The 26,412-nt window shown below is 39.9% G+C and overlaps 2 protein-coding genes across 2 annotated transcripts in view; both read right to left on the bottom strand.

Annotated features, from left to right (window-relative positions):
* Positions 1–17,534, bottom strand: part of slc16a10 (solute carrier family 16 member 10) — a 30,409-nt gene extending 12,875 nt beyond the window's left edge. Inside the window, exon 1 of the mRNA XM_046372475.1 lies at positions 17,207–17,534. Coding sequence (XP_046228431.1) covers positions 17,207–17,534 — 328 coding nt within the window. The remainder of the gene's footprint in view (positions 1–17,206) is intronic.
* Positions 17,535–17,604: 70 nt separating this feature from the next.
* On the bottom strand, positions 17,605–26,368 carry rpf2 (ribosome production factor 2 homolog). The gene is made up of 10 exons (XM_046372476.1): positions 26,211–26,368; positions 23,878–24,010; positions 22,993–23,030; positions 22,377–22,416; positions 22,207–22,288; positions 21,809–21,885; positions 21,093–21,192; positions 20,891–20,993; positions 20,539–20,683; positions 17,605–19,310 (listed from the first exon to the last, which is right to left on the bottom strand). Exons 1-10 carry the CDS (start codon positions 26,231–26,233, stop codon positions 19,125–19,127), a joined length of 927 nt encoding a protein of 308 aa, XP_046228432.1. The 5' UTR covers positions 26,234–26,368; the 3' UTR covers positions 17,605–19,124.
* Positions 26,369–26,412: the final 44 nt, after the last annotated feature.

The following is a 26,412-nucleotide window of genomic DNA, read 5'->3' as shown; positions in this document are numbered from 1 at the left end:
CTGAAGACAAAAAAAAGAAAGGAAAAAAAAAGAACCACAGCTAAAAATCTTTGCACATTAAGTATTTATTCAAAATCAATTGAGAATCAATATGGTATCACAAAATATAATTCTGTAATACTCAATTGCAATGATTTTTTAACTAAAATTTTCACATGATGATGGCTGTAGATTGGAAGAAGGAATCAGCCAAGTTGCTACAGTTCATCCTGAGGGGCACCTAAGTGTCCAACTTTCATGGCAATCTGTTGCCAAAGTTGTTAAGACAATTCAGGAAACAATTCAATTCAAAGACCCAAAATGTCAACCTCATAGTGATTTTACATCACAAATTCTTCATGTCATGAATTTTTCTTCCTGAGACCTCGAATGTCTGTACAAAAGTTTGTGCCAATCCTTTCACAAGGTCTGGAGATATTTCACAGGATGATAAAAAATTGACCTGCTGGTGGCAAACAATGTCAAGGTTTAAATTTCATACACTTCGGCCTCTGGGGACCTTAAATATCCATACCATATTTCATGGCAATCGACCCAATACTTTGAGACATTTAACTCAAAACCACAAAGGTAAACTTCATGGTGGGCAAAGGTGAAGTCAGAGGATCATCTAAATTGTCAGGATAAATTGTCTCTGGAACATGAATATCCACACAAAATTTCACTGCAATCTAAACCTAAATTGTTGACACGTTCCAGTCTGTACCGAAGAGGACTGAGTTGGTTGCAGTTTTGTAGAGGTCACTGAAACCAAAGCAAGTAAAAGTCGGAACCATTTACTAACATGTAAGCATTTTTTGCACACTTCCCTTCCTCTTTTCCACAATGCTATGCTCGAGTCACGTTTCACAAATTGTACAGATGCTTAAGTTTGAGTTGTTAGATACTCATTTGTCTTGTCAAAAATAGCCAAACTTACAACTGGAGTGAGTTAAACACATGGTAACTGGGCACAGAGCTGTGTTATTCCTTGGTCAAAAGCTGGAGATATTTATGTTTTCACATGTAAAAATACTGATGTGTGACCCATATTTAGTTACCGTGCTCTCATTCTGTCCTGCTCTGGTTTTCCTGTGTGAGCCAAGGCACTGCCAAAGCTTTTTAGGATCTACTCCAGACACTGCAGTCAAAAAATGCAACAAATTCAATGGGGTCCATTCTGCCTGGTCTCATATTTTTGGGGATATCAGTAATGTAATAAATGGCAGTGAACAAGAGGGACAGAGAATCCCTCAAGGACAACAGGAAATTGCTGCCGTGGTTTCATCTGCTGGCTGTCTTGATTTAAAAGCATTTACGCTTCAGACAAGAAGGAATTCCAGATTGAAAAATGTAATATCAGGATTCTCTCTGTCCCAGTGACATCCAGCGTTAGCCGCGGGCCCTGCTTGGACGCTGACAGACGAGGCAGAGTTTCCCTAAGTCGTCTGTCTGCTTTGTTAAAGAGTCCTTGCTGGAAATACCCCTGCTCTGAACCCGGTCACCCCACACTGACTGAACCTACAGCCGTGAGGGCTGCATGAAACTCTGCCTCTTGTGAACCAGACAGAATGGATTCAAGGTTATTAAGTTAACACCTCTGAAAGTTCTTGAGCTACAGCCTTCAGCATTTGTTTCATAGGTGTTCAGTTCTTCTGCATGCACAAGTTCTATCGACAGTAACTGTCTTATTTGACCCTTTCGTGATGCTATGAGTGGTTCCAAGCATCTTTTGTCAGACGCAATGCAACAATTTCACTCTTATTATTGAAAATGATAATAATACTAATTATATTGATAATAATAACCCTGAATAATAGCCCACAAGTCTTCACCTGCTCCCTACTTCAGAATATTTCCAGCCCATAAACACATACTCTTTTTTTTTTTTTTTAGCATTTGTTCCCTTATATTCCCTTATATGTAGAATGAACAGAGGTAGAATCCTATTTTGTTTTTGCTTTTATTTATGTAATATCTTCAAATAATACATGATGTAAAAAAACAAAACTGGGATTTAAGTTTTAAGTTATATCCTCCAAGCCTACTGTGTTACACTAAAAATCACTATTTGCTTACCAAGAACCCCTGGTGGGTAATCTGTGTGTCAAGCACAGAAAGGAACAAATGGATCCCAGATGACTTCAATTTGTGAATAAATTTAGAGAGCTTGCATTGAAGCAGCTGGTTGAAAAGTTATCTATTAACCAAAGCTAATGGAACCGACTAATGGACATGCATACTTGGCTCATATTGCAGTGCTGTGACAGACCACTTTCCTGGCTTAGTCAAATAACCAGCTTGTTCCTGTAGCCTATTCTAGGAATTTGTTGATCTAAGATGCTCAGGCTGAAATCAGTTCCAACATGGAGAATGAAGGCAGGCTTCATTTAACACCAGAGACAACTTAAAACTGTACACTCTAGCTCAGGCCAGTGTGCTGGAATAAACAACTGAGGAATAAAATGCGTTAATAAATCAACTGCACTCACAGCCAACAAACCAGAAACAGGACCAGATGTTCTTCTGTAACTTCTGTAATATAAAACTTTGCAGCAGGGTTTGTCTTTCTCTCTGTTTATTCAGGATGTAGTTGTAATGTTAATGAAACCTACCTTTACATATTTTTGTATGCAAATATTTGTAAAAGATGTCTTTGGCTTATTATGATTTCTCTCACAGAAGAGCTAGATAGATATATAGATATATAGATATATAGATAGATAGATAGATACTTTATAAATTCAAGCGTGCCTCAGCTTACTCTTTAAAGAGTGGATTTTATACCAGATAAAGAATCAGTGAATAATATATTCCATATTTCATTTAAGGACATGAGTTGAAACTCAGGAACACGCAGTGTGGCATATTTCAAAAACACCCTTTGGCCTGACAAGAGGCTTGTGTGGGGATGGGGTGTGAAATCACTCTAATTATTGACAATTTCTTAAGTGTTAAACCATGACTGTGATCTTTCCTTAACCATTACCTAGACACACACAGGAAACTGCATGAGCAAAATAAATGTCTAGGTTTGGCCACAGACACTTTTGTTTCAGTTGTTTAAATATGTGCTTCATCTTGGGCAAAAATGGAGCAATTCTTTTCATGTGATATATTTATTGTAACTATAGTGTCATATTTTAATAGGCTAGAGTCATATCAGAGCTGCATCAGAACTGTCTAGTTTTAGCTGTAGTAAAATGCTGAACCGTTTGCCAGACATTAATTTATACTGCAGTTACATAACAGACCAATGCTTAACTCAACAAGAGACTATCAAACAAGAGGACAGAGCTGGAAATCATGTTGATGCATACTGTGTCTATATTCTCTTCTTTCTTCTCTGCATTGACCCACTGACACTTTGTTTTCCTCAAATGAAGCTGACTGTGTACTTAAAGGCAAAGCAGGAAAAAAAAACAAAACAAACAAAAAAGGTATTGTTCTGGACAAATAAACTACTTTACAATGTCGTTATTTAATTCCAAAAGTTTTGGATTTTCATCAGACTTCATTACAAATCCATTGAAAAACCTAGGTGACTACAAATCTAAGAGCATTGGGGGTAAATGTCAGCATATGTGATAAAACGTTCTAGTGGCCAGTAGAATAACCAGAAGAGACTGGTAGTGTAATGTGTTGGATTTTCTGTTGAAACATGAGATTCTATAGGTGGTGCTCTTGTCTTTGTCTTTTCAAACATTTTGGCTAATAGTGCAAATGTTAACCATTCAATTACTCTGTATCTCAAACATATCACTGCTGTTGCTACTGAAAATGTGTACAACACATCTCTTGCGCTTGACTTTTCAAGCACCCTCAGCTACAATAAATGGTCCAATCTAATAAATCTCATGAAAGAGAGTTTCTCCAAACAGCAATGGAAATGCCTCTGTCAAACTGCAAACGTATGGTGATGTAGTGTGACGGAGCAGCTGACAGCTGTCAGTGACATCAGCACAGACTTCTGGATAGCACCACGCTGGACGGGAACATATTCGTACGAGGACAGGATTCAGGCTCACTCAATCATTTATAAATTACCTGTGTTTATTGAGCCTATAAAGTAATATCCTTTACACAGTCAAGGGTTTTTACTCCATGTTTGCTTGTGAACGACTGAGTCTACTGAGGATGCCCATTTCATACCCAGTCCTGACACTACCAACACAGACCTGTGTTACCTGTGGAGTGTTCCAAACAGGTGTTTTTTGTACAGTACATGATTGTCCCAGTCTTTTGTTGCTCCTGTCCCAAATAGTTGGAAACGTATACAATTCAGAATAAGCATATAGTTCCAAAAATCAATGGCGTTGATGAAAAGAAAGAGAAAAGAAAAATCCACTACATATATTGTCTTTGCACAATTGACTGCATATCAAATAGGATTAGCAAATGATCATGTTCTGTTTTAGTTTTTGGAGTCAGGGTTGTAAAAAAAAAAAAAAAAGAAGAAGAAGAAGAAGCAGCAGAGCAACCAGCAGGGTTAATGGGTTTACAAGCTGTGGTCTATGTTATGCTGAACACGTTTGGCACATAGCTGAGACTCATTACTACTCCTGAGGGGAGCTGCACTAACACAACAGCCTCAAGTACTGGAACATTTCCCCACCTGGCATTTTTTTCTTTTCTATCAAGTCATTTAATGGGTTGCCAGAGTAACAACTCTCTTATTACAAAACTAAAGTGCAAAAAAATGCAGACAACGTGCTTTTAGCTCACGGGATTTACTTATTTTAAATAAAGCCATGTGTTACAGAACTCTGTCTGTGCACCTTGGTGTTACACTGATCCAGTCAAGCCTTAATTAGGAAAGCCCCGGTCATTCGTTTACGCCACATCCTGACCTGTTACCATTCATAATTAAGCCCAGGATTAGGCCAACAGGAGGGGGTACACTGCAAAAAATATCCACCTGGACCTAAATTTCACTAGATTTCACATGAAAAAGTTTGGAAACAAATGACTGTCTCATGCTTCCAATGTAAGTAAACTTATTTTGAAATTTGTCTGAAATAACGTTATGTTGTGAAATATTGATTGACTTGGTTTTAAAATGTGGCTATGGAGTAATATCAATTCTCTCAATAAGACTCAAAAACTCTACAACACAGAAACACTTACAGTACAAACTCAAAGTACTTCTGCAAAAATATTGTGTTCTATCCCACAAACAATGAGTGAATCTGGGCCCTGTTTCCTAACATCTGACCTCTGTTACATCCTAATGACTGATTTTTCTACATATTTACGTTTATTTCTACATATTATTACTCATATATCATATTGATGTATTCCTTCTTTTTTAAAAATTTGAAATGCAATAATCAGCACATGTTCCACAGTTTCAGTTGCATCTATGTCTGTCAGGTCCGATGAGGTTAGGCATCTCTGATGACAATAACTTCCTACTTTTCTCAGCTCAAACATCAGCCCCTTAACAAATGTAATATGGTCTCTTCGTACAACAACCAATCCTGATAAAGTGTGACTTTACAGCTGTTGCTATTCTGTCACAAAGATCCCAGTCATAACCCTAATCAGGGCCTCACAGGGCTGCAGATACACATCTGGGCCTGAGTGGACTATATAGAATCACAACCATTACTCCATTTCCTGCTTAAAGCAGCTGGAAGCCATTTATACTGGGCTGCTCCATTGAAGGTTCTGGTAGGGGGAGAAGAAGAATGAGAAATGTCAATTTTTGTACGCTAGCATCTCAAATTCCTACCCTCGTCCTTTGTGTGTTTTTTGGCCTCACATTGGTGAGAGTGAAACTTTATGCCTGATAATACAGCAAAAAAAAGTTGGAAAGCAACCACAAATTGATTTATGTCTCTGCATAAAGCAGAGAGAAAACACATCATACGCATGTTTGGAATGACATTTTTTCTGGAGTGGATCAAAGACATCCATATGAAAAAATATTAAATGAGTGTTCTGTTCCATGTCAAAGGAAAAGGAAGGGGGTGGTGTGTCAGGGCTGCTTGGTGATTGGGGGAGCTTTTCCGTCCACCCCTTTTTCAAGTCCACAGTACAGAGAGGGCTCCAGTATGGATATGCTTCATTTATTCTTCACTCAGGATTTCTACAATTACCTGACTGGTGGCTGAAAAAGCAGCATCAAAGCTTTATACTAAATTCTTCATCCAGGGTACTGATCTGCAGACAAAAGGTGACTGTAGATAAATTAAATAAAAATAAGAATCTAATTTTTAAACATTTTAATGTATCGGATTCCTGTTGTCTATCAAAAATAGACTGTAATAAGTAGTTTAAGCTTCTGGATCTGAAAAGTGAAGCTAACGTAACCAGCATTCATTCAAATGGCCAGCAAGGGGCGAACCCACCAGTTTCAAAAATAATTCTGATTGTATCGACCGTACTTCTAACTTGATTTGTTACCTCAGTAAACAGTTTCCTAATGAATACTGCATGATTTTCATTTTGTAAATTATGGTCCCATTTAGAGCAAAATACATAATAAAGCAGGTTATGACTCAGTGTGTGGCTACCATGAGATTGACAAGTTGCTACCACAGGGCCTTTTCAGGTTTTCAGTCAGATCCAAAAGGGTAGAAGTTTAGCAATGCATATGCTCCCCAGGTCCACACTCTTATCCAAATATTATAACTTATGACTATAATAAACAAAGATGGTGACATCCGTAAACAACAGCCCACAGCCAACTGGTCACGTCACGGTGCTGTCCACAGTTTAACAAATAGTTCAAGCAATTAGACAATATGTATGTACATAATTTATCACTGGTGTCGGTGCTCACATTGACTTGTCTGTGTGTGTTTTAAAACAGGCGTAAAATTATCTTGCACACTTTTAAAAAAAACAAAAAAAACAAAAGAAAATACAGTGTGTGTGTGTTCATCGTACCTCTGTGGGAGACCTTTCCATGCTCTTAAGACCAGACATGTCCTTCGCCATCTTGCCAATCTTGTTATCTTGTCAATGTGGTTTCATATGGCGCTCTATGTGATGTATGATGTGCATGATGAGCGCTGAAACCTTCTTTACAAACTTAATTGTCTCCAGGACGACATATTGTTTGGTAAAGTGCTGCATTCAGGGATGGAGAAGAGCGTAAACACATCAGAGCCCCCCCCCCTTGGAGCTTTTGAGGGAAGTTGCAGAGATGAATATCTTAAATCAAATAAATCAAACTATTATCCCACTAGAGCTTTATGATCCCAAAATGCAGGGCTACTTGTGGTTCCTAGAGTCCTCAAAAGTAGATTGGGAACCAGAGCCTTTAGTTATCAAGCTCCTCTACTATGGAACCATCTTCCGGTTTTGGTCCAGCAGGCGGACACCCTCTCTGCATTTAAGACTAAAAACTTTCCTATTTGATAAAGCCTATAGTTAGAGATGGCATAGCCTGGCCCCTAGTTATGCTGCTATAGGCTTAGATTGCCGGGGGTCCTCCCATGATGCACTGCTCTTTCTTCCCCTCCCTCTCCTTCTGCACACATTTATGTACCATTAATGCAAATTGCATACAGATGGTTGCCCACCTTGAGCCGGATTCTGCTCCGAGGTTTCTGCCTTCTAAAAGGCGGTTTTCCTCGCCACTGTCGCCAAGTGATTCCTCAAGGGGGAATGTTTGGTTCTCTATATTACAATTTAATTAAAGAGTTTGGTCTAGACCTGCTCTAATTGGAAAGTGTCATGAGATAACTTTTGTTGTGAATTGGCGTTATATAAATAAACTGAATTGGATGTTTCGACCTTAATTGTGGAGTGCTAGAACAAAATCTTAGTGCAATCTGCCTTTCTTTCTCACACCGTCTTACTTCTTAAATGTAAGCATAATTAAATATTTCACACTGCATTGTACCACCTTCACTGGTCTTCTTATAGAGAGTGCTGAGTTAAATCTTATTAACTGCACAGACTTTATAATATCTTACCAATATCTTGGTGCATTGATTCTGTGTGAGTTGAATACTGAATCTGCATCAGCAGCAGACACAATCCTTCACCTCCTCCTTGTCAATCAGCCTAGTTGTCACACTGACTCACAGGGTAGCTGAGTGTTCACATCCATTTGCTCCGGTGTTCTCCAGCCCCCTCGGACCACAGGCCCACGTGGCCTGATGATGTATGTCATGTGCAGGAGGCCAAACAATTGGTCCTCGTCCTGCCACTGAAGTGCCGCTCTGCTTCCAAAATGTTTATCTGCTCTAGGTTTTATCTTTTGACAACCTTCACCTAAACTCGGGCTCAACACAGCTACACACTCCTGAGATCAAACAGCTTGTCAAATATTAACCTGTATATGCTTAAATATGCCAAGGTTTTTTGGAGTGATTTGATCCATTTAGTGTTTTTTTTTTTGTTAGTTTTTTTTTATTATCCATACAGGACAACTATTTTTTTTTTAAGTCTGTAGGATATAACACATATAGGAGACATCTATTTTCAAAACAGGGTAGGACAGGTGTCATTCAGCCGTGAAAATGTAGGGTTTTTGGGTTTTTAGGGCTTTTACAAATGAAAAGCTGGACTCATGGATAATAAACACACTATCAGTCCAATGCTGCTACAGTCTGTTTATCTGGTACAAACAGCTGCTTATGGTGCTCAAGTTAGCTGATGTTAGCAAACTTTATCATTGATTTAGTTGTGTAACTGTTGTTACTGAGTCAGTTCACTGACTTTATGACTCCCACTCTATACACACTATATGGTAGTATTTTACCATTATTCTGTACTTTCCACTTTTGTCACTGTGGCTGCTGTTCAGCAAAAGTTAGACAGGATTCCTTTGATGCAGAATTCAACTTCATGTTTTCAAATGAAATCTGTTGGTGGATACAAATCTTAAATGGGACTGCATTCACATGCGCTGATCTATTTTGTGACTACAAGCGATAATGAGGCAACCAGTGGAGATCAGTGGAGTTAGCGCTACTGTCCAAAAAATAGTTCAGCACACAACCCATGGAAAAATGTTAATGTTTGGGATTTTTTTTTCTATAGCACAAAAAAATTAGATGCAATGTGTTAATTAGTGAACTTAAGAATTCCTACTAAGCAGAATCTGTTATCTTGAGAGAGAGCCAGGCCAGCTGCTTCGTTCTATTTCCAGCCTTTGTGCTAAGCTAAGCTGCTGCCACTTGAATGTCAAACTATTTCTTTCAGAATCTGATTATTTATAGCTTTAGGCAGTGACATGAATTCTTAAACACCACTTAAACTGTGTTTTCTGTTAAGGTTCATTGATTATCTATAGTGGGAAGATTGCAAATTACTAGTTACCATGTTAAAAATGAGCTCTTAAAGGAAAATATTACACTCAGATGCAGCCCTTTTGTAATCAACAACATTTCCAACAAAACCAATTGAGATCTTGATAAATAACTGGTAATTTAATTACATACTTTTTCTCAGCAACTCTGAAAAGTAACAGTGACTTATTGATTTAATATATTGATTGACAACATATGATAACAGTTTATTTTGTAATCTAATTACAAGTTACTACTTACATGTAACTTATTGCTGCCAAACACTGGTGATGACATGTGGGAGAAACCTGATTATTTGCTTGGGGAATGTAAAACATTTATTTTGTGCTGCTGCGTGACATAGCATTATAGTGGGGGCTGAGAAAGAAATCTCATTACTAATGTACTCCACATAAACAGGTTTTTTAGATTAGCTAAATTAACAATAGCACTTTCCACTTAAGCTGAAAATAATTGGAATATGACAGAAGAAATCCAAAATGTGAAAACCTCTGCTCTGATCAAGTTTCAGTGGTTTTGTATGAGATGATGGACTGTGGACAAAGACATGTAAGGGAATTGTTTTATTATGAAAAAAATGCTGACAAGTGTTCCAGCAGCACCACAGGGAGACAAACATATTCCCTCTTGCCTATATGCAGAAGGGTTAACATCCAGTCTGCACAAACACACCTGAGTCAGGGTTAATATTTATTGTTCGTGGATATACCGCACTTGAACTTACTTTATAGCTACCACACTACACTACAAAACTATAGTTCATTTAACCCTGGCAGTGGCAGGTCAAACTCCAATCGATACTCAGCACATCAGTGACCCAGCTGCAGTGAGGTCAGTTGCTGGGTGTGTAGTTGAGATATGTATCCTGGCTACCTTAAACTCTGCATGACAGGCCCTCACAGACAGTGATACTACAACAATATTTTTAACTTAACCTTACAGTCAGTGTGTCAGCTTCACGTGCAGAGACAAAACATCACTCTCATCTGTCATTCTCCCCTCCATGTTTTTCTTTCGCACTGAATGAGAAAATATTATCGAGCAGGAATACGGTCAGGTGACTTCCTGTTGTTGACATTAACGTCGTGGGTTCAGGTTAGTTCAGCACCACCAAGGACTCTCAAGTCTCTGCCTGGTCAAGAGGTCTCTGGCTGCCCTAATATCAGAAGACAGGCAAATGGTTTTTATGGCACCAGGCCCAGGTCTAACCCCATCTGGCATTCCCACAAGGAGGGAACCAGAGTCTGCAACGCAGATGTGAAGGCCACAGTCCTGGCTGCTCAGGCCAGTCTATGGGCTGGACCTCCCCACCCCAGCACCACGCATTATGATTGGCTGTTTACGATTGTCATTATCTTTTTCACGAGAGAAAACAACAGCAGCCATGTGAGAGCTGATGACGTCTATCAGCATGTCATGATAAACTTGTCTAATACAGATTATGTCCCATTTGAGACATTCAATAATGTCTGACTTGGCCCTATCAAATGTCTTCATGCCACAAGCCCACAGAACTGATATTTTAGTATGATAGGGCAGGACAGGCCTAGATGTGACCACATATAAAGGGGGCCTGACCAGCTAACACTGTACAGAGCCTGCTGGGACAAAAATGTGCCTTACAGCAAAAAAACTTTTTATGCTTAAATCTCCTTATGTGTAATCATAAAGAATCTATCTACAACCTTAATCATCTTAGTATTGGTTAATGAAATGAGAGCTCAGTGGGGCTTCAAAGAAACAATTTATTGCCTCATCAGAGACAGATTAAATCACACAAACTACAGGCAGTAACTAAGTAAATCCATCTAATGTTACAGTCTATGTGAAATCTATCACACAACCTACCTTATCATTGGGGCCATGTTGTGCAACAGGTCAATTAAAGAGCATCAAACTGCTGTTACAAACAGCGCTTCTGCCTGAGATTCAGAGGCTTGATGAAATGTCACAGCCAGACTGACATTAGGTCAGTAAACCAGTGTTCATATTCATTCTCCCTGACAGGCAAGCTGAACGAGCATCAGTGGGTTTTTTTTATTGTGTTTTCAGCGGGAGTCCTTTAACAACAGCCAAGTCATGGTCCCCAAAGTGAAAGGACACACATGAGCTGTGCTAATTTCATTAAAACTCACATAAGACTCAAGGGAGCTTTTTTTGACATGGATTCTTGTCCTTAACACATGCAGATTACCAGGAAATTAAAATTTTGTTTGAATCCATAAGTCCATAAGTTTAAGTTTCATGTTACATAATATACTTTATTTTGAGGAACTGTTAAATGATGTCTTGCAAGTCAACTACAATAACTGTTCAAAAAATATAGAGTGGGGTATATATAAGCATGTCTGATTCTGGAAATTTAGATAAAATCATTCACATGTGCAAAATACCAATTTATAACAGGAAAAAAAAGTGTTTTCAGTGTGAAGGTTCACCACTTCTACAGCATGTGAGTTTGAATATGAGAAGAAGCAGCATGTTGCAACACGTGCGTTGGTATGTCCTCTGCTGGGTCTTACCACACAGAGAGCTCAGATAGGTTTTCAGTGTGCAAGGGCCTGTATTTAAGTGTCAGTCTGAGGGATATGCTGCACTGCTTGAGTTGGTTTCTACAGTGAGAATTCAAGCATCAACGAAGAATAAATGCATAAAACATTCATTTCCATGAGCAAACAATAAAGAGTTAACAAACAAGTGACTGGTCATTCCAACACGTGACATGGTACGTTCCATCTTCATGACTGTAACTTTTAATTGCATCTATTCAAAGTGCACTCATTTATCTCACCCATGTGAGATAAATCAAATCGAATCAAACCAGATGAAAATGTCCCAAACACTAAATGACTCTTCAGAACATGAGGTATCATTATATACTGGAATATTACACCTCACTGAAACCACACTTCACTGCAATAACACTGGCTAACAACTCTTAATATACTGCTCTACTACCAGCGGGAAAACTCCATACTCGCTGTATTTGAAGCAAGTAAGGGCAAGTCCCAAACACGTTTGAGGTAAAGTCCCACCTGCGGCAAAGACAACCCCCTTATGTTAAAGTTATGCCTCAAGCATGTACTGCGTAATGAGAGCCATGCAGAATGTCCGGCTAGAGTAGAAGTTAGTGATCTTCGGTTGATTATTGGTAACATTTAAAACTCAGAGGTCCCTGGTATATGGGGGCAAGAGATGGGGCAAGGGCTGCAGCATTAACTTGGGTGGGGGACTGCTGCCTTATGATAAACTTAGTCTGATAGGTGAGGTCATGTCCTCAGCCTGGATAAGGTGGGTGGGTCCCATTTCAAAACATGCAGAGGACCTGCAAAATACCAATTTTAAGATGTCAAGGATCAAGGCCAAAACCTTTATTTGACATTATTTTGATAAGAAAATACATATTTAGAGAACTGAAATTTGTATGATCGTGATATATTGTATAAATCAATCTCAACAACGTTAATATGATTAAGAGAGAGCTGAAAAACACTGAGATCAAATTATTGCCCAGCTATAAGTCATGAGAGAGCTCACAAAGGTAATCTAATTACTCTGTAGTCTTTACTGTACTGATTACAGCAAATATCCAGTGGAGTTCATCACGGTCTCATTCAGTTCTGTCAATTAAACTTATGTTTTTCTCCTGAGTCTCCTCTCACTGAGACAAAAATACCACCGGTGGAAGGAAAGGAATCCTATTAGAATGATCCATGATGTTTATCAAGTCTGACTGGCCTCTTATCCTGCCTGTTAAGGCACCTGACCCCTCCCTCCACCCTCTTGCCATCCTTGGCACTTCCTCTACACCGGTGTCCAGCTTCAAAACCACTCAAGATAGCAGCCAAGATAGATCTCGTGACAGGAAGACAAGTTGTTCAGCACAGTCTTCTTTGTTGAAGCAGCACTTTACTCTCTCTTTGTCTCTGGGAACAGGCAAACACGTTCAGGAAAAACACGCAAATGAATGTGCACTCACGTCAGGAGATGCAGGAAAGTGCAGGAAAACAGGGCATGGTAGGAAACGTACTGTTATTGTCATCAGAAAAACAAGACAGTAAGACACCAGATAAATTTAAACCTGAACCTTTAAATCTAAACTTGAAATCTTCAATGACAGGCGTCTCCACTGAAGCTGCAGGTCTTTTAAAATCTAAAACAGGGATGTTGATATATTTGTGTACATTATTGGGTATTGTGGAGATTATGTAACCATCACTGATCAAGACTCAACACACACAGAGAAGTGAGAAAACCCTGGTGTCCCAACTTGAAGAGGTTCCTACCAGACTGCTGATGTCACACACAATTCTTCTTGTCTTAGGCCACGAAAACAAAGCCTGACTGACCTTTCTAAAAGGTATGCAATAAGTGAAACATATCTTGTGACACATCAACTAGAACGATCAGAGAAACAGCAGAACTACAACAATGGTGACTACCACGTCTGACTAAATGAAGCGCTGACAGAAGGGCTGCAAGAGGTTTGGATGCAGGATGACAGCTGGATGACAGCTGGCACCTTTCACAGTGGGTTACATAATAAGAGCCCAAAGAAGGGGAAAACGTACTGAGTATGGTGTTCACGCAGCAGGCTCGTCTGCACAAAACTAACATGTAGTTTCAAACAGCGTCTGTGGGGAACGATAAACCACATTCCCACACAGTGACAGGACAGGAGGTGACAAACTAAACACATAGTCACATAATCACATAATCAACACATAATCGTTAAGGTCTAACAAATATGCTGAATACATTTACATCCTAATAAAACATTTGCAATCCATTTTAATCAGCACTGTTTACTTTCTTCTTCTCTGCCTTAGCTGGCACATTGCATGAGATCTTGGTGTGTTACCACCACCGGTAGATCAGGGGAAAAGTGTGAAACCATCTGAAGGAATGTAACACGTCACCCAAGTGCAAGCATGTGTGCACCCTCACAAACAAAACAGGGACCTTCTCATAGAAGAACAGCTCCATGGTGTGACTGGAGGTCCAAAGCTCAACAGAGAACCCTCCATCTGCTACATATCCTGTAAATCATGACACAGAATCCTCCCATGTAAATACAGCTAGCTGCTACATTAACGACAACTTTTGATAGAATTAAGCAACACAAACTCAAATGCCTTGGTTCAATATGTGTGATATCTAAGCTCCTTCAAACTGACGAGCGTCAGAACCAGAAGGAACAAACCAAGATGAGACAGCTGTGTGAACAGCAAGATGGTCGATCCATGCAGAAATAAACATGAACAAGCCTGACTTGGCCAGATGTTGGAGCACATCAGTAATTTATAAGAGTGACTTCTTAACAAGTTTAGTTGAATACCCCCAACCTAAAAAAACTCTGTGTCGAGATCAAATCAATTCCAGAAGGAGCCAGGTTCAAAGGTTTGGAGAGACCCAAGTGATTACATCACATTTGAACTCGCTCCAAAAGGCACAATGTGTTCTTTTTCATGGCAAACCAACCATTCTACATTACTACATAACTCACCTCACCTATTATTATAATTCAGTTCAATTTATTTATATAGCACCTTATACAATCAAAATTGTCTCTAGATGCTTTACAGAAACCCAGAACCTGAACCCCCGAGTAAGCAGACAGTGGCAAGGAAAAACCTTTTAACAGGAAGAAACCTTGAGCAGGACCCGGCTCACAAGGGAGAACCATCCTGCTGAGTAGTATAAGTAGCATATTATTGAAAATAGTGGAATGTGGGTTTCTCATTCCTTTTATTTTTGATCACTATTATCATTTTAGCTTCACAGGATTAAGAACAGTCCTGTTAAGGGACAACAGACATACAAAACAGTCAAATAAATGTCCCCAGTTTGAAATCACATCTTGTTCCAGAGTTCTGTTATTAGACTGTAGTTATCTTCAGCATGCAAAGGTGTATCCAGTGCCTTTATATCACATGTGGAAACAGAAGAAAAAAACCCTTCCAACTGTTGTCCACTGCTCTCCACATTCCCACAGTCCAGTTGTCTCTGCCTCACATGGGGAAGACATCACTCATCAAGACATGAGAGCCCAAGAACGGGGGGAGGGCGCTGCATATATCTTTGGCTTGAGTTGCACAGAGTATATGCATGTCAGCCAGAGCTATGGCAATAGTAATAATAAAAACATATTTTTAAGTACAATGTTGAGGTACTTGTACAATACTTGAGTATTTCCTTTTTTTGCTACTTTCACATTTTGAAGGAAAATCTTTTTACTCCACCATACCTGTGTATCACCAGTGTCACATTCAGGTTATGGTTATGATCAAATGATATGTGTCTGTCTGGAGACCGAAGGAGTTTTTATGGTCATTACAACCACGTATGTGTAGTGCACAGAGAAATGAAACAAAGTTCATTGAAATGAAAAAGCAAAAAATACACCCATTTAACATAAGAGACAGTGCAAATATGAAATACAACCTACAGGAACATCAAGTCCCTTCAAATCACAAAAGTTTCACTCTTAAGTCAAGTAAGGGAAATGACACAACGGTAATATCACTGTAGTTATTTGTGTTCTTAAATATTACGTCTTCATTACTAGGGTCATTTACAAGCCACCGTAGCTCAAAGGGATGAATGGGGAGCTTCTGTCAGTGATGCTACAGTTTCTGCAATTACTGGTGACTGCTCTAGTGGAGAGATCTGATTACTGTCAGTGATTTTGCCTTTAAAAGCAAAAAGACTGTAGAAGAAGATGAACAAAACACAGATGTTCATATGATCACAAAAAGTAGAATCTGTTCTCTCAACTCCCCCAGAGTGAGACCTCTCATCGTGTTGAAACGGCTTGTTAGTCTACACACAGTGTATCCTCTGACTTTTAGGTTACAATGCAGACACACCAAACAGTGGTGACACTCATTTGCCAAACGGCAACCAACAACAGGTAGTGATAATCTACGCACAACATACCATATGTTCGTTATTTTTAAGGCCACCTCTCTCTTTCTGACACGCACACACACACACAAAGAGACAGTGATGACCTTTACTTAAACTCTACCCCCCTGTTCTGCTCTTGTAATTGATCATGTGTGGTCAACAAATGTGCCTTCACCCATGAAGTTACAGGATTGCGCCATAGGAGGCACAGCGTAAAGCCTGTTAAATCATTTGCTCAATGTGAAGGATAGTTGGTTTGTTTTCTTTTAAATGCAGCATCTGTTCATTCATAACTTAAGCGCCACACCGAATCTCTCTCTCGTGCTTCTCCCCGTCTTTGCCGTCACTGAAAGCGTGCTTCAAACTGTAAACTGTCAACTTTCACACAACACCACTCGGTTTCTGACTGAAACCAACTACAGCCATCTCATTTACAACCACGGCATCACCTGGCCGCCAAGAAGCATAAAGCACCTTATATCACCGGAGCCGTGCCATTTAACCTCACATTCTTTTGTTCAGTTCCATTTCTGTCGTGCAGGAAACGACATATCATATTACCAGCTGCTAGCTGACGTTAGCTAACTTGACAGCATGTAACGTACAGTTGGCTAAACGGCAAACGCATTTTACCCATTCTGTTGTAGTAAAGGAAAAAAACCTATAAAACAAGTAAACGGCATTAATTTTCCACGGGTCTGGATAGCATGTGAGTGTGGATAAGTCAGCTCGTGCCAAGGCCACTGGTTCAATTCCCCGCCACAAACCTTTTCACGCCATGGGTCCGTGAACAACACCGTTCACGTTAACTTTAGTGGCAGGCAAACTGTCAATTCACCGAGTGGCACCACATGGAGAACCTCAGATGAACTGGCTGAGAGTTTTAGTAATTAAGGCTTCTTCCGGACACGTTAAATGACCTTCCTTTGCAAACTATTTTTGTGTGTCACACAACAAAATAATAATGATGATCTAAATCGTAAAGCTAATTGCGGTAAATTCAAATGTGACACCTCTTGCCATGCGTAACCCCTAATAACCTCACTCACCTGTCCTGAAGCGGAGGTCGTCATCGTGCTCGGAGCCAAACTCTCGGAGGAGGGAGAGGAAGAGTATACCGAAGGCGTTCTGGATCCCAAACACCGAGCCGTTGCACCACATTGCAGCCAGCATGACCAGCCATCCCCAGCCGCCCTCGGGATGCACAAACTCGTCCTCCTCCTCCTCTCCTGTAGCTGCGGCTTCCAACGGGACGGTCACACTGCTCTCCCCGTTCTCCTTCTTTTCCTCCTCCAGCCGCTTCTCTTCTGAGGGCTCGCCGGCGGCTTCCTCCTTACCCGCTGGATCAACTTCTGAGATACTGTTCCCTTCTGTCATTGTTTTTCTGTCAGGGTTTTTTTTTAAATTAAAAAGCAAGAAGCGTCAAGAGTTAAGCGCCGTTTTTTTAAAATCTGCAGGTATGCAGCCAATGACAGGGGTAAGAAAAATGAAAAGTCAAATACAGGTTATGTCTGAGAAATCACGGCTTTCTGGTCAGGATAAAGATGCATCCATTCAGGTGAAGCTGTAGTTACGGTGGTCGACGCAACATCTGTACCTACAGTAACTGTCAATTCGATGCAGTTGCATTATAAATGCACAAGGCGGATGGGGCGGGGCTCCGGGGAATCCTGCAGCTGATTGGACACTGTCATTCATCCTGACCCCCAAGTACTGAATACATACAAAATATTGCTTTAGTAAATGCGTCTTTCACGACTAGTTTTTTTTAAAAAAACATACTTTGTGTGCACAGTCTAATACTTCCCTCCTGCAGCACCCTCACTGCTGCTATGAAAGGTTTCACTTCCCTTTCCAGCTGCTAAAAATAGACAAACTGCCAGGCAAGCAGATGGAAAGACAGACAGAAGCACATGTGCAGTCAGCAGAAATTTTAAGGGAGCAAATAAATGACCCACTCTTAGTACAATGACAAGCCATTTTTAGAGGAGAAATGTTAAATTATGCCCTTTGAATAGTTTGGTAAATCAGTAAACAGAACAAATGAGGAGTTTAAGAGCTTGCTGTTGTGAATGAAAAACACCTGGCTGCACTGACAGATTAGCCTGTCAATTAGACTTCATACGTAAGTCAAAAATACTAAATCGTTGTTGTATAATCATGTTGCTGCAATGTTCTGATGGTAAATAAACTAAACGGATAATTTGTGTTTTGTCAAACAGCAAAGCATTTAAGCGCTTTTGTAAACACCGATTCATCGCCCAGCATTTTAAACTATTTCTTTTTCAAGGTTTAATGCAAGTAGCTTGGATTGCAGATAGCAGAACGGCTTTCTTTTTTTGAACAAAACAAAGATGGATTTCAATTAATATCACCTGAATATGAAGTTTATCAAACCACTCAGTCAGAACATGGCCCTTATTCTACTAAACCCAAATAACTAAATCTAGTCTAACATAAATACATTTAAAAACAATTATAGAAGTAGCACTTGTCAGTCAAAGGAACCATTAGTCACCATCTTTAATCCTAGATACATGGCACTTGGTATATGCTAAAAGAAAACCTTTGTGTTTCTTCAATTATTATTTATTAAAGGTTATCAAGAGGGAAGGACTGGTTTAACAGGAAATATATGTAATTGATTCTGCTGCAAATTCTACAACTGTAGGTGATACATTTAGATTTGTTGCACTTTTTCTGATGCTCATGTGGTTTTATCAGAGAACTGAGACAATGAAACATCAGAAAGTCACATGGAAAAGAGGGATGAAAACACAATGGGGGGCAGCAGCAATACATCCTTGTTGCCTGGTGACTGCTCACATGCCCATCCATGGCAGTAAAAGTTGGCATGATGATCAACACATGGTCAGTCTTATGGACAAGGTGACTGTACAGTACCAATGTGACCCACACTGGTGTGTGCTGGACATTAATCCTTATGCGTAGATGATAAAAGCCACATCAGCTCTCTACTTTGGCCACTTTGGGTGCCTGTCCATCCTGGTCTCCAGCCACCACCTCTCCCTTCCTCTTCCTCAGACCCTTCATCTTACGCGTGCGCAGCTTGGACAGATCCTGCTTCTGCATGTGCACGCGACCTAACTTGGTGCCAAAGACATCATGGGAAATGTTCTTCTTCTTCTTTGGCTGTAACAGTGAAGAAGAGACACATTAATGACACCAGTTTGTGAAATTATCTCTTATTTAGGCAACTTATTTTCTGCAGCTATTTCTTGGAACATTTTACTGATTTAGTGAACAAAAACCTACATTAAATATTGACAAAGACACAGTCAATTTGTACCACAGGCCCCACTTTTCCACTAATGACACCTCAGTGTTTCCCCTATAGGCACATTGAAATATGAAATATGACTGCTGCTGCTGATTTTCTATTTATTTTGTTTTAAATGAAGGAGGATCCATTTCATCTCTTTAGGAACTATTTTTGTATTATTTTGCACAACAGCACTTCATATCCAGGTTAACTCACTCACCTGTAAGTAGGCTAAAGCACATAAACAATTAATATTAACTGGATAATGTCAGCAAAATGATTAAAACAAAAGCACTGGGTAGATATCAAATGTGAATTAAGGGACGCTGAAAGTCCTATTAACTAAAGTATAGGGACAACTGATCATTACACCTACAATGACTTTAAAGACATCACACTCTTTCCATAAGATTTTGAAGTGTTTCTCTAGGATTTTTTGCCCATTCATTCAGTAGAGCATTTCTGAGGTCAGATACTGATGTTGATCCAAAAGGCCTGCAAAGTTCCACTCCAGTTCATCCCAAACGTGTTGGATGGGGTTGAGGTCAGGGTTCTGTGTGGACCAGTCAAGTTCTTCCACACCAAACTCATCCAGCCATGTCTTTATGCTTTGTGCACTGTGGCACAGTCATGCTGGAATAGAAAAGGGCCTTCCCCAAACTGTTGCCACAAAGTTGTAGGCATAGCATTGTCCAAAATGTCTTGGTATGCTGAAGCATTAAGATTTCCCTTAACAGGAAGTAAGAGGCCAAGCCCAACCCCTGAACAGCAGCCTTATAAGGAGTAAGTAAGTTTAAGTTAAGAACCAATATGGTTTGTCCTCTGGCGCCACCTTCAGGACAAGCCATACATTTCGCAATCAACTGTTGGTCAAGATCTAATAACAGTTCAGCTGCTTTAACTTGTATCACCCATAAAACCTTTGTCATTAAAAACATAAGTTTGCAAGCATTCCAAGACAATCTTGCCCAAGCGACTCTTATGTTAACATATCCAACATTTTCACAGTTTGAACGCCTCTGATTTTTATTTATTTACATTTTGCATTAAAGGAAAGCTGAGAGTGAGTCTGGAGAATTCTGTCCAGGTGATTTTTACCTTTAGAGCCTTTGGCTGTCTGTGAGCTAACTTATATAAATCATCTGAGGCCAAATGTGTTCTTCTTATGGTGAAGTCCAACGATGGCCCGATCTCCTCCAGCTCTATCCGGGGTGTCCGGCACCCAGACTTCTTGAGCAGACACCTACAGTGACACATGACATCAGTATCAGAGTTGTGGAGGACGTTAGCAGAAACAACATAGGGCTGACTGTCGTGCACACACCGACTTAAAATTCTTTTCAAAGGATCTAAAAATGTTGGCGTGAAGAGTTGATGAAGGTGACAGTGGGTAAAAAAAACAAAAACAAAAAAGAGCCACAAAGTTTTTTCAACCATTTAATTTCTATACCTGTAGCTACGCATGTAGATTTTCCCATCCAGGGCAGTGAAGTGCAGAACGTGTTCTAAACCTGCCAGACGCACCGCAGACACAGTGGGACCTCTGAAAAAGTCTGAAAGAGAAGGAAAGAAATATTAGCAGAAGAACAAAATTACAGTTTCCACCTAAACAAAATCTAGAAACACATTCACTGAATATTATTAGTTCATACCTATCAGCAGACTCTTAAGACGTTTGTGTTCATTGTCGCTATCAAAAGCTTCGCCTGCGAACACAAGCATTGGTTTGGTCCCCTCTGGACATTTGCTGGCCTGCGATGGACAAACACAAAAACTTGATGTTTAAAGATGGTGGACTATTACCAGTATCCCCTCAGTCACTTTGTCTGGCTGCAATGGTTAGTCCACACCCCACACACAAAGTGGAAAACTACTATCAACAAAGTGAGACAAAATATCAGTGTCGTCTTACCTGGTTAAGCTGGTTTGGCGGTCTTGGTAATACTACAAATCAGTCTGTTCTGACAATTAAATGTATCTGAACTTTTGCTATCCGATGTTGTATTATAAATGTATGGTCACATTAAGTGTGTTTGCGTGATCTGTGCCAGTCAAGTGAATGAGATCATGATGATCTTCATTTAAGAAAGAAAAAAAGAAAAGCTTTTTCTGCTTGAACAGAAAAGGTCCACCTGCTCTCCCACACTGAGCCGGCAGTAAGAGGGCGACCACTACTGTAACATCACATCTAAACAAGTCTACCAAGGCTAAATACATAAATAATAAAGGCAAAAAGTGCAAGCACTAAACGCACTTGAGCCAAATCCAATACAACTCGCACATATTAGATCAGCATAACAGTTAAAGGTGTGCAGAAACCGTCCTCAGCTGACTACACCGACGTTAGCTGAACAACAGCCACCCTTACCTTAATGTCACTCAGAGAGACGTACTTCTCAATTCCAAGTTCAATCATATCGAGCACGTGAAAGTCAAACAGACGACCTGCAAACAAACCAAAGCAAAAACACATCGTTTAGCGTGCAGTTTCTCAAAACTGACATGACCTTTGAGCACGTGGAAAGACAGCATGATGAGTTATATCATTCCTCACAGACAGCAATATTTTCTATGGCTGCCAACAGATTGTAACAGGTGCGTAATAAGACGCAACACGGATGTAGAAATGTTGGATAAAAGAAACATCCTTGCTACAGTTAGAGAACATGCAAACGCAAGTTAAAGACAAGTTTGCTTTACTGAAAATCATACTGGCATCTCACTGTATGTTGTTGAGTGACATGAAGAGACAAGAAGAAAATTTACCAAATATGAGATTGTTTGGCCGTTTCTTGTTGTGGGAGCCAAACAGAAACAGCGAGCAGTCGGTCTTCTTGGAGAAAAATTCCTGAGAAAAAACTGAAATGATTAGCTATCAAACTGGAAAACATATGAAGATGCTGGATTGTAATAAAGCCTTTGGGGAGCACACTTACAAGTGATGTTGAGTCCTCAAATGGTCGTGTGATGTTCTTCCTAAAAAACAAACAGATGTGTCCATGTTGACTTTGACAATCGACATCCAGTTTTCTGAGTTAAATTCAATAATGATTCTATAGGATTCTGTCACGCCTACTGGTGTCCCATGCTGAGCAACAACAAATCTAAATTCTTTTTCATAAGACACTGTTCATATTCCTACATCTTAAATTTGACCCAAGAAAACACTAGAAAACCTGCCGAGTTCAGCAAGAAAGGGAAGTAAAGGAAACTGACATTTTTGCTCAAATGAATGTAAAAACAAAATGAAATTGTTTTCAGTAGAAAAGTACAATATAACTTAAAGTTAGGGTTTATCCCTGAAGCCAGTGAGATGTGATTACAAATGAAAATAAAATAAAGTACTGAAAAACAATGTAAAAAGCTTTAATTTATTTCAAATTAGCAATTAGTTATGTCTTTCCATATCCTGTTTGCTGCTGTAACATTGTAATTTCCCAGTTATGGGTTTAATAAAGGATTATCTTATCTTATCTTAAATTGTTTACCAGGGAAAACAAAACAAAGTCACACAAATCCTATTAGTACATTTCTGAGATAAAAGCCACTTACTTCTTGTAAAGCACAGCATTGGGCTTCTTCAGGGCATACTGCAGCAAAAAAGAATGAATTAACAATTCTGCAAGTCAGTCCGCAGTTTTCATTTAAAGGGACGGTTCACCCCTAAATCAAAACTACACCTGTGCATGAAACTGCTCACAACAAGGTCTGTGGATTATCTAGACTAACTCTGCAACTAACATCAAAGAGGTCTAGATCGATAAACAGCACTACAGGTAAAAGGAAAACTATCTCATCTTGATTTTGTGGTGAATTGTCCCTTTAAACTAAATCGCTAATGTGGTTGAAATCTATGCATCACTGATAATGTGTTGAGAAAAGGGAGCTTCAATCTGCTCTCCCATAAAAAAAAAATATATACTGTCCTGTCTAATGCTCTTAAGCCCTGCCTGCATACAGAGCCAGATCAGTCACATTCCATCACTTTAAAAGCTTGGCTTCATTAATATAAATTTTACTGATATAACAATAAGTTTCAATTATATTCATCACTTTCATTGTAGAATGTTAACAGGTGTCATTGCTGGAAATCGTTTAATGGTTTAAAAACGGAAACACAAATTTTAAAGCAGATCTTTCAACAACAAAAAACATTTGGTTCATTTACACGGTCTGCATGACTTTAGGACGTTTGACCTTTCAGGTTTCCTAACCAGGTTGTATATCATATTTGGATGCACCTGTAGATTCAAGTACAAACCAGCAGTGCAAAACAAAGTGGCAATGAACAACTGGGATGATAAACTTTTATGTTATCTTTGCTTTTGAGCAGAGCTTCTGACAGAGGGATTTAGACTGCTGTCTATTATCTTAGCAAGTGGATACTGACAGAGGATTATTAACCTTTCATAGTACCGTAGTTTGGAGGTTACTCACTATGTCTTTGAGGGTCTGGGTGATGGTTTGACTGGTGTTCCCTCCTTTCATAATCATGGCGGTCTTCACATCCTCAATCAGCTTGGGTGCTCTGCTCTCCAAGAAGCGCTTGGAGCGCTTTGTCTTGGGTTTACTGAGGACACACAAGCACAGGAGGAGATGACAAACTGCCAGCGGAGCTCATTGCTACAGAAAATAACAACAAAAAAACCCAGCCTAACAGGGAGCTGTCAGGGTGCATGGTCTCTTCAGTGTGGCTGGTTTGATTACTTAGTCACTTGTCAAAAAATATCCAAAACAATAATCATGAAAAAAGAAATGACTGTTAAACATGGTACTGATTGTCAGGAGCTTTCTATGAATTCATTCTTCAACATCACTTTTTGTTGTCATCATTGTATAATACAAAATTGACAAGCTCACCAATTTGGCATCCTGTTTCAAGTTGAGTGATACCCCCCCCATTTTTGCCTCCTTATCCTCCTATATTAAATAACTACTTTGCAGAAAAGGTATCCTAATTTTGGCCATTAGTTGTCTTTTATAAAGTAATTATAAGAAACACTGCAGCTTCCTCAAATTAAATTAAATGGCCATAAAGTACACGACTGTTGTCAGATTACACAAGCATTGCTGCCAACTGTACAGAAAAACTCAGTATGACTTAAATTACAGTTCCTTCCATACTGATGCAGCAGTAGTGTAGTAGTAATTGCTGAAAACATAGCTTTAATGCAAGAGGAATACTGAAGGGGAATCATTCTAAAGCAAGCGACAAGAACCTCCATCTGCAGCTCTGCATTCAACACCATCATCCCAGAAATCCTCCGCCAGAAGCTCTCACAGCTCACAGTGCCGACCTCCACCTCTCAGTGGATCTACAACTTCCTCACTGACAGGAGGCAGCAGGTGAGGCTGGGGAGCATCACCTCCAGCACCAGAACCATCAGTACTGGCGCCCCCCAGGGGTGTGTTCTTTCCCCGCTGCTCTTCTCCCTATACACTAACGACTGCTCCTCAGGGGACCCGTCCGTAAAACTACTTAAGTTTGCGGACGACACAACTGTAGTTGGCCTCATCAAGGATGGTGATGAGGCTGCCTACAGACGTGAAGTAGACCAGCTGGTCCTCTGGTGTGGTCAGAACAACCTGGAGCTTAACCCGCTCAAGACTGTGGAGATGACAGTGGACTTTAGGAAGAACCCACCCACCGTACCTCCTCTTACCATTCTCAACAACACAGTGTCTACTGTGGACTCCTTTAAGTTCTTGGGAACTACAATCGCCCGGGATCTCAAGTGGAAGTCCCACGTAGACCTAATCAGAAAAAAGGCCCAGCAGAGGTTGTATTTTCTGCGACAGCTGAAAAAGTTCAACCTGCCTCAGGAGCTGCTGACCATCTTCTACACCTCCATCGTCCAGTCTGTTCTCTGCACTTCCATCACTGTCTGGTTTGGATCGGCCACCAAACAGGACAGAAACAGACTGCAACGGACAATCAGGTCTGCAGAAAAAATCATCGGGGCCGACCTGCCCTCCATCCAGGACTTATACCAGTCCAGGGTCAAAAAACGGGCAGGAAGCATCACTGCAGACCCCTCACACCCTGCACACAAACTGTTTGATCTGCTTCCCTCTGGTAGGCGTTACAGAGCTCTGTATGCCAAGACCACCAGACACAAAAACAGTTTCTTCCCCCAGGCTGTCTCCCTGATCTCCCCATAAACCACCTGCCATTGTGTGAACCATCACACTGTTTGCACTACCTCATTCCACTGTTTGCACTACATGTATATATATATATATATATATATATTTTTTTTTTCTTGTAAATATTTTATTCTTCTTTTTATTATTATTATTGCTTTTTTGTATTTTGTATGGTGCACAGGACAGAGAAAAATCCGGAGTCAAATTCCTTGTATGGTCACACATACTTGGCAAATAAAGCTGATTCTGATTCTGATTCTGATTCTGATCTGTCCAGGACCACCAACCTCTGAATAAGTAAGTTTTCTCTTTCACTGATTCGTCAATGACAATCACAGGTTACCTATAAAGTCACAAACATGACAAACCAAAACTAGCTTGGCATTATGTAATCTGCACCAAATATAGTTAACGAGCGACTTGAGTTACAAATATTCTTGTAATTTTACACTAAAGATAATAAATTTCTGTCTATACATTAAGCTAATGTTAGCTGACAAACGTTGTGCGAGGCTAACGTTAGAAGTCCTTACAAGGTTAGTTTCACGAGCGGTGAACAAGATAATTCAGTTGAAAATATATATGGACACTTAAACAAAGTTATGTTGGATTATCAAACTTACACTACACCATCTAGCTGCGTCATTTTTGTTCCTTCCTTCGTATTCCTGCCAGCAACAGCAGCGCTCACGTTGTCGCTCTTCCACGTGAATTCAAGCGCCGGAAGACAACAGCAGTCTTTTTCTTCTTCTTTGGTGGTATAGAGGTTGATATCCTGTTTCAAGTAACTTAACAGCAGCTAGTGTCTAACCAAGCAAGATTGCC

This window comes from Scatophagus argus, chromosome 19 (genome assembly GCF_020382885.2).
Source record: "Scatophagus argus isolate fScaArg1 chromosome 19, fScaArg1.pri, whole genome shotgun sequence".
Classification (NCBI taxonomy): Eukaryota; Metazoa; Chordata; class Actinopteri; family Scatophagidae; genus Scatophagus; species Scatophagus argus.
Note: the sequence above shows the minus strand (reverse complement) of the source record. Positions and strands in the feature narration are given on the sequence as shown.